Here is a 13,670-nt window from a genome sequence, read left to right on the forward strand (position 1 = left end):
AATTGTTACACTCTTAAAAGCTGAATTATAAACGCTGGGTATTAAGAGCTAGATCACAAGGAGCAGTGCATAGCTATTTTTATCACCTAAAGCAGACGGAAATGGTGCCGCAAGAAGTTATTCTGTGCTCTTGCCGATTCACACAAGCACTCCTTCCTATGGTCTTTCATATCACATGCAGAATATTAGCGGCATTTGCGGGTGTGAAATGGACCAGATAATATTCAATATAAATCAGAGCTGCACTGAATAATAAAAAAGGAACAAGTGTAGTACAGAAGGATTTCCTTTTTTTTTTTTTTTTTTTTTTGGCTCTTGCCTTTGCTTTTTGTGCCAGCAAGTCACTTCAATTAGTATTCTAGCATGAGCCCGGTACTTTAATAGTGTGGCAGAGGAAGTTGCATATTAACCCTTCTCCTGTGCATATGCTGCAGCTTAATATGTTTTGCTTGAACTGCAATTGAATCGCCCTCTTGCCCATCTGCAATTACTCTTCAACAGACATTCATTTTGCATTCGCTGCTGAAGACAAGGGTTGACTGAAATGTTCCTTAATTAATATGTAGCTGGTTACTAAACATACAGACAGAAATGAATAAAAACAGTGACATTACTGAAATAAAACTGGCAGTTTCGGGGAACTTGAGTCCTGCACGTGTCCATAAAACACAGATGGAAAATATCTCGGCATGGAAATAAAACAGAAAAAGATGCCAACATAGTCTAAAGGCCTGATGCAGTATTAACTCACCATGTCCACAGATAAGCACAGATAAGACAATGTTTCCTCAGTTATGTCTTTGGGAGGGGGGCAATATATTTCCTAAGGGCAAGAAACTGCATTTAAGATATCTTTCTTGAGCTGCATATAGCTTACTTTTCTATTAACCCTTTCTGATAGAAGTACAGCGTAACAGAAGTTCTGATATGATAAGGTGAATGCCATGCTTCAGTTTGTTGCTGCTTCTTTAAGGGTTACTTATAGATGTTGTAATAAAGCTGCTGTATCTAAAAACTGACTGTGTTACAGATGTTTCCATGAACCTGGCTGATACACTTTAGTCCCTAACAATTTTTAACTTAATAGCCATTATCCCTTAGCTCCTCTTCCCCAGTCAGTCTTGCCACTAGCTACTGCAGACCACAGGTGGATAGCCAGGCTTACAGGCAGTTCTGGTCAGCTCCTTGCTAAATTCTTCTTACTGTGTTATATGACCTCACTGCCCATCTTCAGCTTAAGGTCAATGATTTTGCTCTTTTAAGGCAGACTATTATTTTCAGCTTCCTCCAGCCTGGATAATCTCTTTCCCATGTGCTTCTGCTTCACCTTTAGCCTCCAGCTGCTTCTTCTCAGCCAGTCTCACCCTCTTCTTCATATCTGGTCAGCAGTCTCTCTCAACATTAGTAGATTAGGCCTATTTATGTCCCAGCTTGTCTGTCCACCAACCAATCACATTTGAGAGGCATAGAGTCCTCCCCGCCAATCAGGCCACCTTTCCTGTCCAATGCATGATTAATAATTTCTGCCCAATAAGCCAATCAGAAGTGCAATTTGCAATACTCTCAATATTGCAAAACCAACCAACCACTTTATGGCGTTTATGAGTGGTCCATGTTACACAAGCATACAGTAAGGTTGGTAGTACAATAGCTTTGTAAACAAGCACTTTGGTTTCCCTGCAAATGTCCCGGTCCTCAAACACTCTGCACTTCAATCATGAGAAAGCTGCACTCGCAGAGCTCAGGCGAAGCTGGATTTCAGCATCAATGTTGGCTCTTGTGGAAAGATAACTGTCCAGGTAGGAGAAGTGAGTGACACTTTCCAACATTACACCATTGAATTGGATTTGTGGTATTGCAGAGGTTTTTTTTTTTGTCCTTGTTGGTGCAGCACTTTGGTTTTTGGGATGTTGAGCAATAGGCCAAGCTTTTCATAAGCTTCTGCGAAGATATTTAGGATGGTTTGGAAATCATCCTCTGCGTGTGCACCCACTACATTGTCATCAGCATACCGAAGCTCTGTGACGGAAGTTAGGGTAACCTTACTATTTGCTTTCAGACCAGTCTCAGGTACTTACATAACAGCCAATGACCAGACATTAAGAGGTACTTAGTATTTTCAAAATCAACCATTGCATTATTATGATTATTAGCATTATTTATTGAATTTGTATAACACCCTTCATCCACAGATCTCAGGGTGGTTCACAAAATAAAACAACAATATAAAACCATAGAATACATAGTAAAAACAGCAGCAGCAGCAGCAACAACAAACCAATAATTCGCACCTCCCACAACACTTTTAACAAAACTACAGATGACCCTACATACATTGTAACTAAATCAAATCCTGCTTGGGTAAGTACTTTTTTTTTTTTTTTAACAAAATGACTTCTCCAAACACCCTTTGGAAACTAGTGCAGAATGTAGCAGGACTGCTGTTAACCAGTGTTGGTGTTAGAACACATTACACCAGTGCTGAAGGAGTTCCACTGATTAATGGTGAGTTTAGATACAATCTTCAAAGTGCTGCCATAGACCTTACCATCCAACCTGGCTAGGCTATACCAGAGGCTGCTTTTTCCATGATTCCCCCCCCCCCCGCGAACGTTAAGTTATTTGGTTAGAGCCTACTCCTAATGCCATCTTTATCAGAAATTAGTTTGTCAGCAATTAGGAAATATTATTTCTCGTGGCACTTTCACTTCAGAGTTTCTTTCATCAGAAAGGCCACAGGACTCTTTATTTGTCTTTGGAAAACAAATTAAAACTTTCCTGTTCCACTATGCCTTGGGAGAGAACAGGAAGTTTAATATTAGTCATGGTTCTGTTTTTCAGTCCCATTTTGCTTTCTCTATACTGCTTTACTGTTTTATTGTGACACTAATATTTTATTTTATTGTATTATTAATTCTTTTATTAGTATTTAGAATTACTGTAAGCTATCATGCAGGCCCATGTGCAGGATATAAATATATTATCATAAAACTATAGGCTAGAGGGAAAAGATGAATCTTCTATCCAGAATCTTAATTAGTATGAGAGAAGTTGCTTGAGAACTATAGTAAGATGAGGCTGCTTGCCAAAATACATATTAGATTTTGCCGGTGGGGCATATAAGGAAGGTCTGGTCTTAGAGAGGGAGATGGGCAATAAAGACAATTTGGATCATTAGTACAATTTATTTCTTCTTACCCCCCCCCCACAATTGCTATAGTAACCAGAGCCTTTAATGTATTTATCTTCAAAATGTCCCTGTGCTGCTTCTGGATGTTGAATTTGATTAAACTAAAGAATTAAGGCAGAGAGCAAATGCAGATGAAGAATGGAGAATTAGCCCCAGAAGCTGACTAGCCCCAGATAACTTCTCTCTTGATTTAGATTACATCAACTCAAATATAACCTGGACCTCAATTATCTGAACACTAGTGAGAATTCCAAAGAATAGTGAGATTTCCAAAGAATTTCCAAATTTCCAAAGAATTTCCAAAGAATTTCCAAATTTCCAAAGAATAGCAAGGAGAGACAAGAGGGCCTTTCTAAACGAGCAATGCAAAGAAATAGAGGAAAATAACAGAATGGGAAAAACCAGAGATTTATTCAAGAAAATTGGAGATATGAAAGGAACATTTCGTACAAAGATTACCACAATTAAGGACAAAAGTGGAAAGGACCTAACAGAAGCAGAAGACATCAAGAAGAGGTGGCAAGAATACACAGAGGAATTATACCAGAAAGATATGGAGGTCTCATACACCCCAGGAAATGTGGTTGCTGACCTTGAGCCAGACATCCTGGAGAGTGAAGTCAAATGGGCCTTAGAAAGCCTTGCTAACAACAAGGCCAGTGGAAGTGATGATATTCCAGCTGAACTATTTAAAATTTTAAAAGAGGATGCTGTTAAGGTGCTGCACTCAATATGCCAGCAAGTTTGGAAAACTCAGCAGTGGCCAGAGGATTGGAGAAGATCAGTCTACATCCCAATCCCAAAGAAGGGCAGTGCCAAAGAATGCTCCAACTACCGCACAATTGCACTCATTTCACACGCTAGCAAGGTTATGCTTAAAATTCTACAAGGCAGGCTTAAGCAGTATGTGGACCGAGAACTCCCAGAAGTGCAAGCTGGATTTCGAAGGGGCAGAGGAACCAGAGACCAAATTGCAAACATGCGCTGGATTATGGAGAAAGCCAGAGAGTTCCAGAAAAACATCTACTTCTGCTTCATTGATTATGCAAAAGCATTTGACTGTGTCGACCACAGCAAACTATGGCAAGCTCTTAAAGAAATGGGAGTGCCGGATCACCTCATTTGCCTCCTGAGAAATCTCTATGTGGGACAAGAAGCTACAGTTAGAACTGGATATGGAACAACTGATTGGTTCAAAATTGGGAAAGGAGTACGACAAGGCTGTATATTGTCTCCCTGCTTATTTAACTTATATGCAGAATACATCATGCGAAAGGCTGGACTGGATGAATCCCCAACCGGAATTAAGATTGCCGGAAAAAATATCAACAACCTCAGATATGCTGATGATACTACCTTGATGGCAGAAAGTGAGGAAGAATTGAAGAACCTTTTAATGAGGGTGAAAGAAGAGAGCGCAAAATATGGTCTGAAGCTCAACATAAAAAAAACTAAGATCATGGCCACTGGTCCCATCACCTCCTGGCAAATAGAAGGGGAAGAAATGGAGGCAGTGAGAGACTTCACTTTCTTGGGTTCCATGATCACTGCAGATGGTGACAGCAGTCACGAAATCAGAAGACGCCTGCTTCTTGGAAGAAAAGCAATGACAAACCTAGACAGCATCTTAAAAAGCAAAGACATCACCTTGCCGACAAAGGTCCGTATAGTTAAAGCTATGGTTTTCCCAGTAGTAATGTACGGAAGTGAGAGCTGGACCATAAAGAAGGCTGATCGCCGTAGAATTGATGCTTTTGAATTATGGTGCTGGAGGAGACTCTTGAGAGTCCCGTGGACTGCAAGAAGATCAAACCTATCCATTCTCAAAGAAATCAGCCCTGAGTACTCACTAGAAGGACAGATCCTGAAGTTGAGGCTCCAGTACTTTGGCCACCTCATGAGAAGAGAAGAATCCCTAGAAAAGACCCTGATGTTGGGAAAGATGGAAGGCACAAGGAGAAGGGGACGACAGAGGATGAGATGGTTGGACAGTGTTCTTGAAGCTACTAACATGAGTTTGGCCAAACTGCGAGAGGCAGTGGAGGATAGGCGTGCCTGGCGTGCTCTGGTCCATGGGGTCACGAAGAGTCGGACACGACTGAACGACTGAACAACAACAACAACAACAAAGTGAGAATAGGGAGTTTAGGTGTAGACCAGGAAAGGCTAACCTGTGGCCCTCCAGGTGTTGTTGGGGTACAGCCCAAATATTTCTTCCAATATTTTTGTGACTATTCTCCATCAATTACTGAGAAAAGAAGTTGCATTTGAAAATTATCAAAGGGGAGGGAAAACTCGGTGGATTTGTCATCCACATTTACCTTACTTCTGACACAGATTCAGAGGTTGTGAATATCCTCTCTCTCATTCTATAAGTCATCTCTTTGATGGCCTTCAATCTGCAGCCTTCCCGAATCCTAGGCTTCCTGTCTGGAATGCACCCTGACAGCCTAAGTTTCCTGCACTTTAGTTAAATCACTACCGGTAGGTAAAGACTACCATGGGGCTTTTTCATACCACTGAGTTTGGAGAGGCAGGGAAGTTGCAGAGTGCTGGAGAAATATTTAATGGGATGGTGGGACACACTCACAACACCCTTGGCCACCTTGCAATGATATAGTAAGCTCGATTTTGCATTCACCTATATACTAAAGCAATTCTGAAGCATGCTAGGGATGAGGCAAAAAGCAGGCTAGGTTTTGGCATAGCACTACTTCTTGGATTCAGATATTAGAATGGACCAAACCATGCAGAAAAACAGTTTCAGACATGAATTGGTCCTGAGTCTGCTGCTTGCTGGGAGAACTTGGGCCAGTCACTATGTCTCAGTCCAAAGGTAGCCAGTATTGTTCCTCCAGATGTTATCAAGCTCTAGCCAGGATAACTAATGGTTGGGGTTGATGGGAGTTTAATCTGACAATATCTGGAAGGCATATGTTGGCTATTTCTGTCTCATCCTAACCTACCTCACAGGATTGGAAAGGATAAGAACTATTTATATTACCCTGAACTCCTTGGATGAAAGGTGGGCAGTGCAATCATATAGGATAACGTGCAGTTCTTCAAAATGTGGCACTTTTTGCCTTTTTGTGTGTGGAAAGTTTGATTCCCCACTTTCTGCTTGTGAGTAAGGCAACAATTCTAGAAATATCTTATCTTTACTCTCTAGCTGACTAGTTTCATATCCACCTCCTTGACAGTTAGATAGTAGAAGAAATGACTTTCTTTAGTATGAACATGAAGAAAACAAATAACTGGAAGAGAATACAGTTTGGAATGGTTTAGTTTTAGCATGTAAAACAACACACTGAGTACTTTTGGAAAAGTCACGGAGAAAGGAATTCTAAACGGGTGTTTTCTTGAAGAAGGCCGCGTGCATAAAAATATCCAAGAGATAGAGCAAAACCAGGAAAACAACATGACTTAAACTATCCTAGGTAACTGAAGACGATGCTCTGCTGCATCCTAATGCTATGGGTGCCATATTTCACAAACAAAAAAACTCCTAGGAGTACACTAAAGAAGATAGCAATTGCTTGTAAAATAAATTTATGTTACGGATAATGAATCATTTTTTCATTGAACCTGTACAGTCGCTGAATAAATAATTTAGGAGGGTGGCAAATTATTAGATTTCTATCCCAGAGAAGCCAGAACGTGTTTTGCCAAGTAACACAGAATTCTGGGGCCTAGAAGCTTGGGAAATTAAAATAAGTGTTCAGACATAAATCTTTTCCCACTTGTTGAAAAAGTGGCATTCCTCATTCAACCAGAACCTCAACTCAGGTCAGCAAGTGAAGATTTTTATTTCACTGGAACTATCTAGGAACTATTTATTTCACTGGAACTTGTCTAGGAAAAAAAATGCTGTACAACCAGGTACTTGTTAAATTATAGTAAGAATTTTAAAAATATGATCAGCAAGATAAATTTTGAGCCTTGGGGCAGGGGGGAGAGAAAACCACTTGTACTCGCTTAAGTCCTGCTCGAATGCTCGTAACATCCCCTATTAGAGGCATCTCTATCTCCCACTCCTGCCCTGCAGAACTAACAGCAATTTCAATTAACTAGCACCACAGGCCTGATTCATTCGCTTCCCCCAAACAATGGCTGCTTTGAAGCTTTGAAGAAAGCATCAAGGCCACTGATCTCCATCATTTCATCTGGTTGGGTCCCAAGATGGTAAGGGGTAAGTCTTATATACATTTTTACACAAATTTCAGAATGAGCGTTCCCCCCACATCAAATGGGGTGCGCCTTTTGCGCAGTCGCGAGTAGCCCCATTGGATCACAGGTGCAGCTCCTGGTAGTTGGTCTTGGCATCGCCTTCCCCAGGTTGGGATACCTGTGGACTCCACCTACTCTAGCAGCTGCCCAATCCCGGCTGGGGAGGTGTTGCCAGGGGGATTGGCCAGGTAGAAGGAGGGATTATACAGTACACACAATAGAACTTGAGTCATACCTGGGAAGCGGTCATTGCATTCAGAGCTTCACAGATAGACATCACAACAGAATTCATTTTTGATTTTTTTGCAGTTGTTCCATAGCTTTTCCATTTTCCTTTCCACATGAGCCACAATTATTTGGCATTCTTCCTTGGGAATAAAGGAATATTTCTACCGTTCCACTCATTTCAGCAGTCCCTGTGCCTTTGCCGAGCAGGAGTACCGATCAGCATTGCACAATAGCATCACAGAGACACTGCTCAATGGCTATATTAGGGAATTGGAGGCGTGGAGAATGGGGCAATGTTCCCTCCTAATGAAGTACCTGCCATGCAGTTTTGTGGCTCTGGGTTTTTAATGCCAGGCAGCCTTGTGCCAAGAGCAGTTGTGAGGGGGTTCCCCTTACAGTAAACCACATGAAAGCTAGAGATTTCAATCTAGGCCCAACTTGCTTTGGATGGTATTCCACTGTTACTGTAGTACAGGTGGATAGTGTCATTATATGATTTAGCCTCCAGGTGGCAACTGGACACACACACACAGAACCAGAAGTTTTCTGTTGTCGTTCTTTTTGGAGGGAGACGAAACTGTCTATGTTTCACAGCTGTCTATGTTTCCTCCTCTCCGGGGCTTTCCCCAAGCAATTGGAGACTGTGTGTCTGCGTACAGCCAAACTCTCCTTGACCTTTTCATGCCTCTCCTGGTTCTGGGAGGCAGCAGGGAGGGAGCATGTCACAGCAGCAGGAGGAAACAACCATGACTTTTCACCAGCCTGACTTATCTCTGCCTCTTGATCTCACTAACTTCAGCTTCTGACTCTTGACCTCTCTGCCACAGACTCTCGCTGCTCACTAAACCCTGGTTACCCCTTCAGCTTCTGACACCTCCTCTTTCCTGTCTTCTCCCTATGACCTCTCATCACTGTCCCACCACCACTCCCTGGGCTCTGAGCTTTCTTGCCTTGGTGGTTCCACAGCTGGCTCCTCCCACCATTCCTTTGTGTCCAACCAGTCCATGACAAGTTGAAGGAAAGAAAGTATCAATTTGCCGGGTTGCAAACCATGCATTAAAAGACACTGATTTTAATGGGACACTTTCTTTCTGGATTACATCCTGGAGTACAACCTCCAGCATAGGTTGAGGTTATAGATTCAACAACAACAGCAATTGAGAATGCAATGCAACAATGCAGCAATGCAGAAGGGTAGCATAGACATTTTAGAAATAAACAAGTAACAAAATGTCCATGAGTTCACTTTCTCTCTATGGACAGTTTTTAAGAAGACAGCTTGATTCGATTATAAAACCAGAAGACTGACTCAACTCACAAAGAAGGAAGTGGTGCCATGCCAACTTAGTTCCTGTATATTGCTGCAGCTGAAACATAGCTCTGTTTCATTATTTTTACATTTCCCTGATCTCTCTATAGAGTCTGAACTGAACACACACTAAAACCTAACTCCCACCCTATTAATCAACTTCAGTTGGATTAGGGTCAATGATCAGAATGAGCAGAACTGTAATGAACATACAAAGGCAATAAATTTATTTCAGAGGGTATGGAAAAAGAACTTATGTGAACTTCCAAGTACCTGAAGTCTTTTAAAAACTAGGTTGGTTGCTTGCACATTCAACTTCACTTTAAAAAAAATTGTGTTGATATTTACCAAGACTTACATTTACATTTGACACAGATAAATTACAAGACTTCCTGAACACCAATGATAGTTGCCTGTATAACTTTGCCACCTTTCAACAAATAACGGTACTTGACTTAAGCATAATACAAATGGCAATAGATACAATCACATGTCTATTGACTTTTGCCTTGTTAGAATTTGAAACAAAGATGATAAATAATTCACACATTTGATAAATCTGAACAACTCCTAATACCCAGTCTCTTCTGATTCCATGCATCACCGGCAAATATCACACACATCAGTTGTTTGTTGTCTTCTGCTTCGTTTTATTTCCGTTGACAACTTAGGTAGAAGTAAACGGTCTCATGATTGCAAGGAAGACTTGTGTCAATTACATAGACAGAGCTGCACTATAATTTATAAGAGTTAAATGCCAGGTTCATTTTACAAAGTGGAAGGAGAAGATTGGAGTAACATTTTTTTTCCTACTAAATTACAAAGAGCAACTTTTGTGACAATTTTATGGGAAAGAAACATTTATATCTAAGCCTGGAAAGTTATAAACCACAGTTAAGGCAAAGCAAAAGCTTCCAAATTCCTCTTCTCGGGGATGCGGGAAGCCATGAGAGGAGAAGGAATAGCTCACAAGCACAGGAAGAGGCTAGGCTCATTTATGTAATGTTAAACAAGGATTTAGCCGTACATCTGAATGCGGTCTGCCTATTTATGAGGGTAGGCTGAATGTGCCTCTGAGGTTGCTTTGGAGTGGTACTCTGCTAGTTTCTCTTTTGTGGCACCTGGATGATTCCCTCTTTGTATCACTTTTGATGGCAGCAAATGGCATTTTAACATAGAGTATAATTGGTTATGGTTGATTGATGCAACCTTCGGTTGGTGCTGTTTAGTCTCTTTGATGAGTCATAGTTTTATGCAGCTTTAGTAGACTGTTTCTTCCATTCGTTCTGTTCATTTGCTCTTCATTAATCACATGTCACCTTCAGCAACAAGGGTTGAATCCAGACTGGCAGAGCAATCCTAGCTCCAGCAGTCTTGCCACTCATGGTTGACAGCAAAGGAAAGTGGGAAGGGAATGCAGGTTGTGGGGAGGGTAGGCAGTGCTAGGCTGGCACAGTGACCGGGCCCAGATCAGACCCAATGCCAATAGGCTGACATATAAGGGTTTGGACTGCAGCCTAAGTCATACTTAGAACAAGCCCATTGAAATGGACTCCACACTTGGTAATCCTTAAACCAGTCCCTTTGAAATCAGTGGGGCCTAAGTTAGTCCCCACTGATTTCAAAGGGACTGGTCCGTATAGTTAAAGCTATGGTTTTCCTAGTAGTAATGTACGGAAGTGAGAGCTGGACCATAAAGAAGGCTGATCACCAAAGAATTCATGCTTTTGAATTATGGTGCTGGAGGAGACTCTTGAGAGTCCCATGGACTGCAAAAAGATCAAACATATCCATCCTTAAAGAAATCAGCCCTGAGTGCTCACTGGAAGGACAGATCCTGAAGTTGAGGCTCCAATACTTTGGCCACCTCATGAGAAGAGAAGACTCCCTAGAAAAGACCCTGATGTTGGGAAAGATGGAGGGCACAAGGAGAAGGGGACGACAGAGAATGAGATGGTTGGACAGTGTTCTCGAAGCTACTAACATGAGTTTGGCCAAACTGCAGGAGGCAGTGAAGGATAGGCTTGCCTGGCGTGCTCTGGTCCATGGGGTCAGGAAGAGTCGGACACGACTGAACGACTGAACAACAACAAAGTTAGTCCCTTTGGTTTCAATGGGTTCACTCTTAAGCATGACGTAGGCTGCAATAAAACTCCAAGGTTGTTTGAAAAGACAGTTGATAAATTAAAAAAATATAACTTAATAAATAAGCAAATGCCCCTCTCATGTTTTATCTGTGAGATACAGTTAACTACTTTCCCCCTTACAGACAGAGAATGCATTTTTTTTCTTACTCATCATGCCTTTTCTCCCAGCCATGCAAAGCTGCTTTGGCAGTCAAATTAAGGCATGGGAAAACTGGGAAAGCAGAACCGCTTCTTCTTGATGTTGATGCCAGCAGTGAGGTCCAAGCTAGACACAGGGGGTGGCTTTTAATGCAGCAACCAAAGAGATTGTGTTCCCCGATGGACGTCCAATAGAATGCTGGTTCCATCATTACAGCAAACTGCATCTTTCTCCTATTGTCAGTTCCTGTATGTTACTTCTTTGTTAAACTTACTTCCATGTCCTTTTCCAGAACAGGACAGCTTAGATTTAGTAAAGTACACATTTTATTGCTTTATTTACTGATATAGTTATTTAAAACAGCAGAAGAGGGTTTGTGACTAATCTAAAACTTCTTTATTTCAATGGGACTTGCAGCCTGTGTATACACTATACATTTAGAGCATGTTTTCCTCCAAAAATCCTGGAAACTGTAGCTAAGGGTGCTGGGAATTATAGCTCTGTGAGGGGTAAACTACAGTTTCCTGGATTCTAGGGGGTGGGAGGTGTGCTTTAAATGGAGCCATAGTCAGGTCTGCAGCCCATCTACTCAGAAGTAACTCCCGTTGGATTCAGTGGGGCTTACTCCCCAGGTATGTGGGGTTCGGAGGACTACAGGCTTAGTCCTGACTTTTGCTGGATTGTGACCCTTAATTTACGCATATATCCTAGCAGTATTTTAAAGAATTGCCTTTCGCACGGGGAAAAAGGTGGCGCTATTGAGTATTTCCAGATCATCTGTTGCAAAAAAACCCCCAACAACCATGACTTTAGGTCTCATTTATCCTCCCACTCCCAGCTTATTCTTTCGTCTTTTCTGACTCACATTTATCTGGAAAAGTGACAAATGATCACTGAACTTTAAACTCCCAGACAAAAAAAAAAAAAAAAACCACCAAAGATTCCGGAACAACACTGCATTCTTTCCCAAGCCCATCAAAACGCCCATCGGCGTCAGTTTTCTTTGCAGATGTTCCGTTCAGATCTCAGATCAGCCTTTTGGAAGCTGGGAGGGGAGCGAGGCGAGCACGGGGGAGAGACTACGGCGAGGTCTTTCAATTTAGGATTAGAAAGAAGACTTCCCCCCCCCCTCAAGGCACAGGACACTGTCAGACCCAGCTGAATGGTGAAAGCCAAATAACTCCGCGGAACGGCCTGCAAAAGAGCTGGAAATAATAGCGAAGCCAAACTTTCCCAGCTAACTTTGTGCTGCCTGCGCGACTATCCAAGCTGTTGACACGCCGCTTAAAAAAATTAAAAAGGTGAATCAAGGGGCAGCCAATGAAACGGGCGGAGGGGGAAAGGGGGGGAAGGGGGGAACCCACCCTTTCCTCTCTCTCTCTCTCTTTGGGGAGAGACTTTAAAGACATGATTCAGCTCTCCCTGTTGCAAAGCAAGCTCTGTCGCCTTAGCTCGAAAGTAGTTTAGATGCGCTTCCTCCACCGTCTCATTTCAAGCATATTTAAAGCACGCCTTTCCCCTGGGATCTGTAGTTCGCTGGGAATTGTAGTTCTGCTTGGGGGTAAAACTACAGTTCCCAACATTCTTTTTTTGGGGGGGTGCTTTAAATGCACGGCATGTACATGTGTAGACACACACACACACCACCCCAAATCCGCCTTACTCACCCATCTCCCCATCTTCTTCCTCCCCCTCTTCTTCCTCGTCATCATCCTCCAGCTCCAGCAACACATCCTCTTTCTCCTCATTCATCTCCCCAGAAGTCCGTCGCTGCTGCTGCTGCTGCTGCATTCCTCCTTTTCTGCAGCTAATGTCTCCAGGAGGAGGCTCACAGAAGGAAGGCAGCCCCGGGGCTCCCGCGACCAGAGAGCCCGCCTTCCCCTCTCCGAGCGCCGCGGGGAAAGGAGAAAGGCGGGGCGGCCTGAGCAAGAGCAGCGGGCTGGGCTGAAGGCGCCGCCCTCTTGGCAGCCCGCCCTGACTGAGAGAAAGAGGCGGGAAAACGAGAGGGGAGTTTCCTCCGGTTGCCATAGAGACGGGGCTATGGTGACCTGGCTTCCCCCCCACGTCCCGCTTTTTCCTTCAGGGGGGCGTGGGTCCCATCAAGTTACCTCAGCCAGGGGGCTCGTCGAGCCCGAACCAACAGCCAGCAACCCGCTCGAAAGGGGTGGCTCCCTCTCTCTTCCCAATAGTCGAAACAAAATAGGAAATTCTTTCCAGTAGCACCTTAGAGACCAACTGAGTTTGTTCTTGGTATGAGCTCATACCAAGAACAAACTCAGTTGGTCTCTAAGGTGCTACTGGAAAGAATTTCCTATTTTGTTTCGACTATGGCAGACCAACACGGCTACCCACCTGTAACTGGAACTATGGAAGGCACCACATTGAGCCGCATGAAATGGAAGTCGTATCTGAAGAAGTGTGCATGCACAC

At 42.9% G+C, this 13,670-nt stretch overlaps 1 protein-coding gene across 1 annotated transcript in view; it reads right to left on the bottom strand.

The window, feature by feature from the left end:
• Positions 1–13,062, bottom strand: part of ANO6 (anoctamin 6) — a 70,403-nt gene extending 57,341 nt beyond the window's left edge. Inside the window, exon 1 of the mRNA XM_033161917.1 lies at positions 12,908–13,062. Within this exon, the coding sequence (XP_033017808.1) occupies positions 12,908–13,031 (124 nt within the window). The 5' untranslated portion in view covers positions 13,032–13,062. The remainder of the gene's footprint in view (positions 1–12,907) is intronic.
• Between the last annotated feature and the right edge of the window lie 608 nt (positions 13,063–13,670).

Source organism: Lacerta agilis, chromosome 10 (assembly GCF_009819535.1).
Source record: "Lacerta agilis isolate rLacAgi1 chromosome 10, rLacAgi1.pri, whole genome shotgun sequence".
Lineage (NCBI taxonomy): Eukaryota > Metazoa > Chordata > Lepidosauria > Squamata > Lacertidae > Lacerta > Lacerta agilis.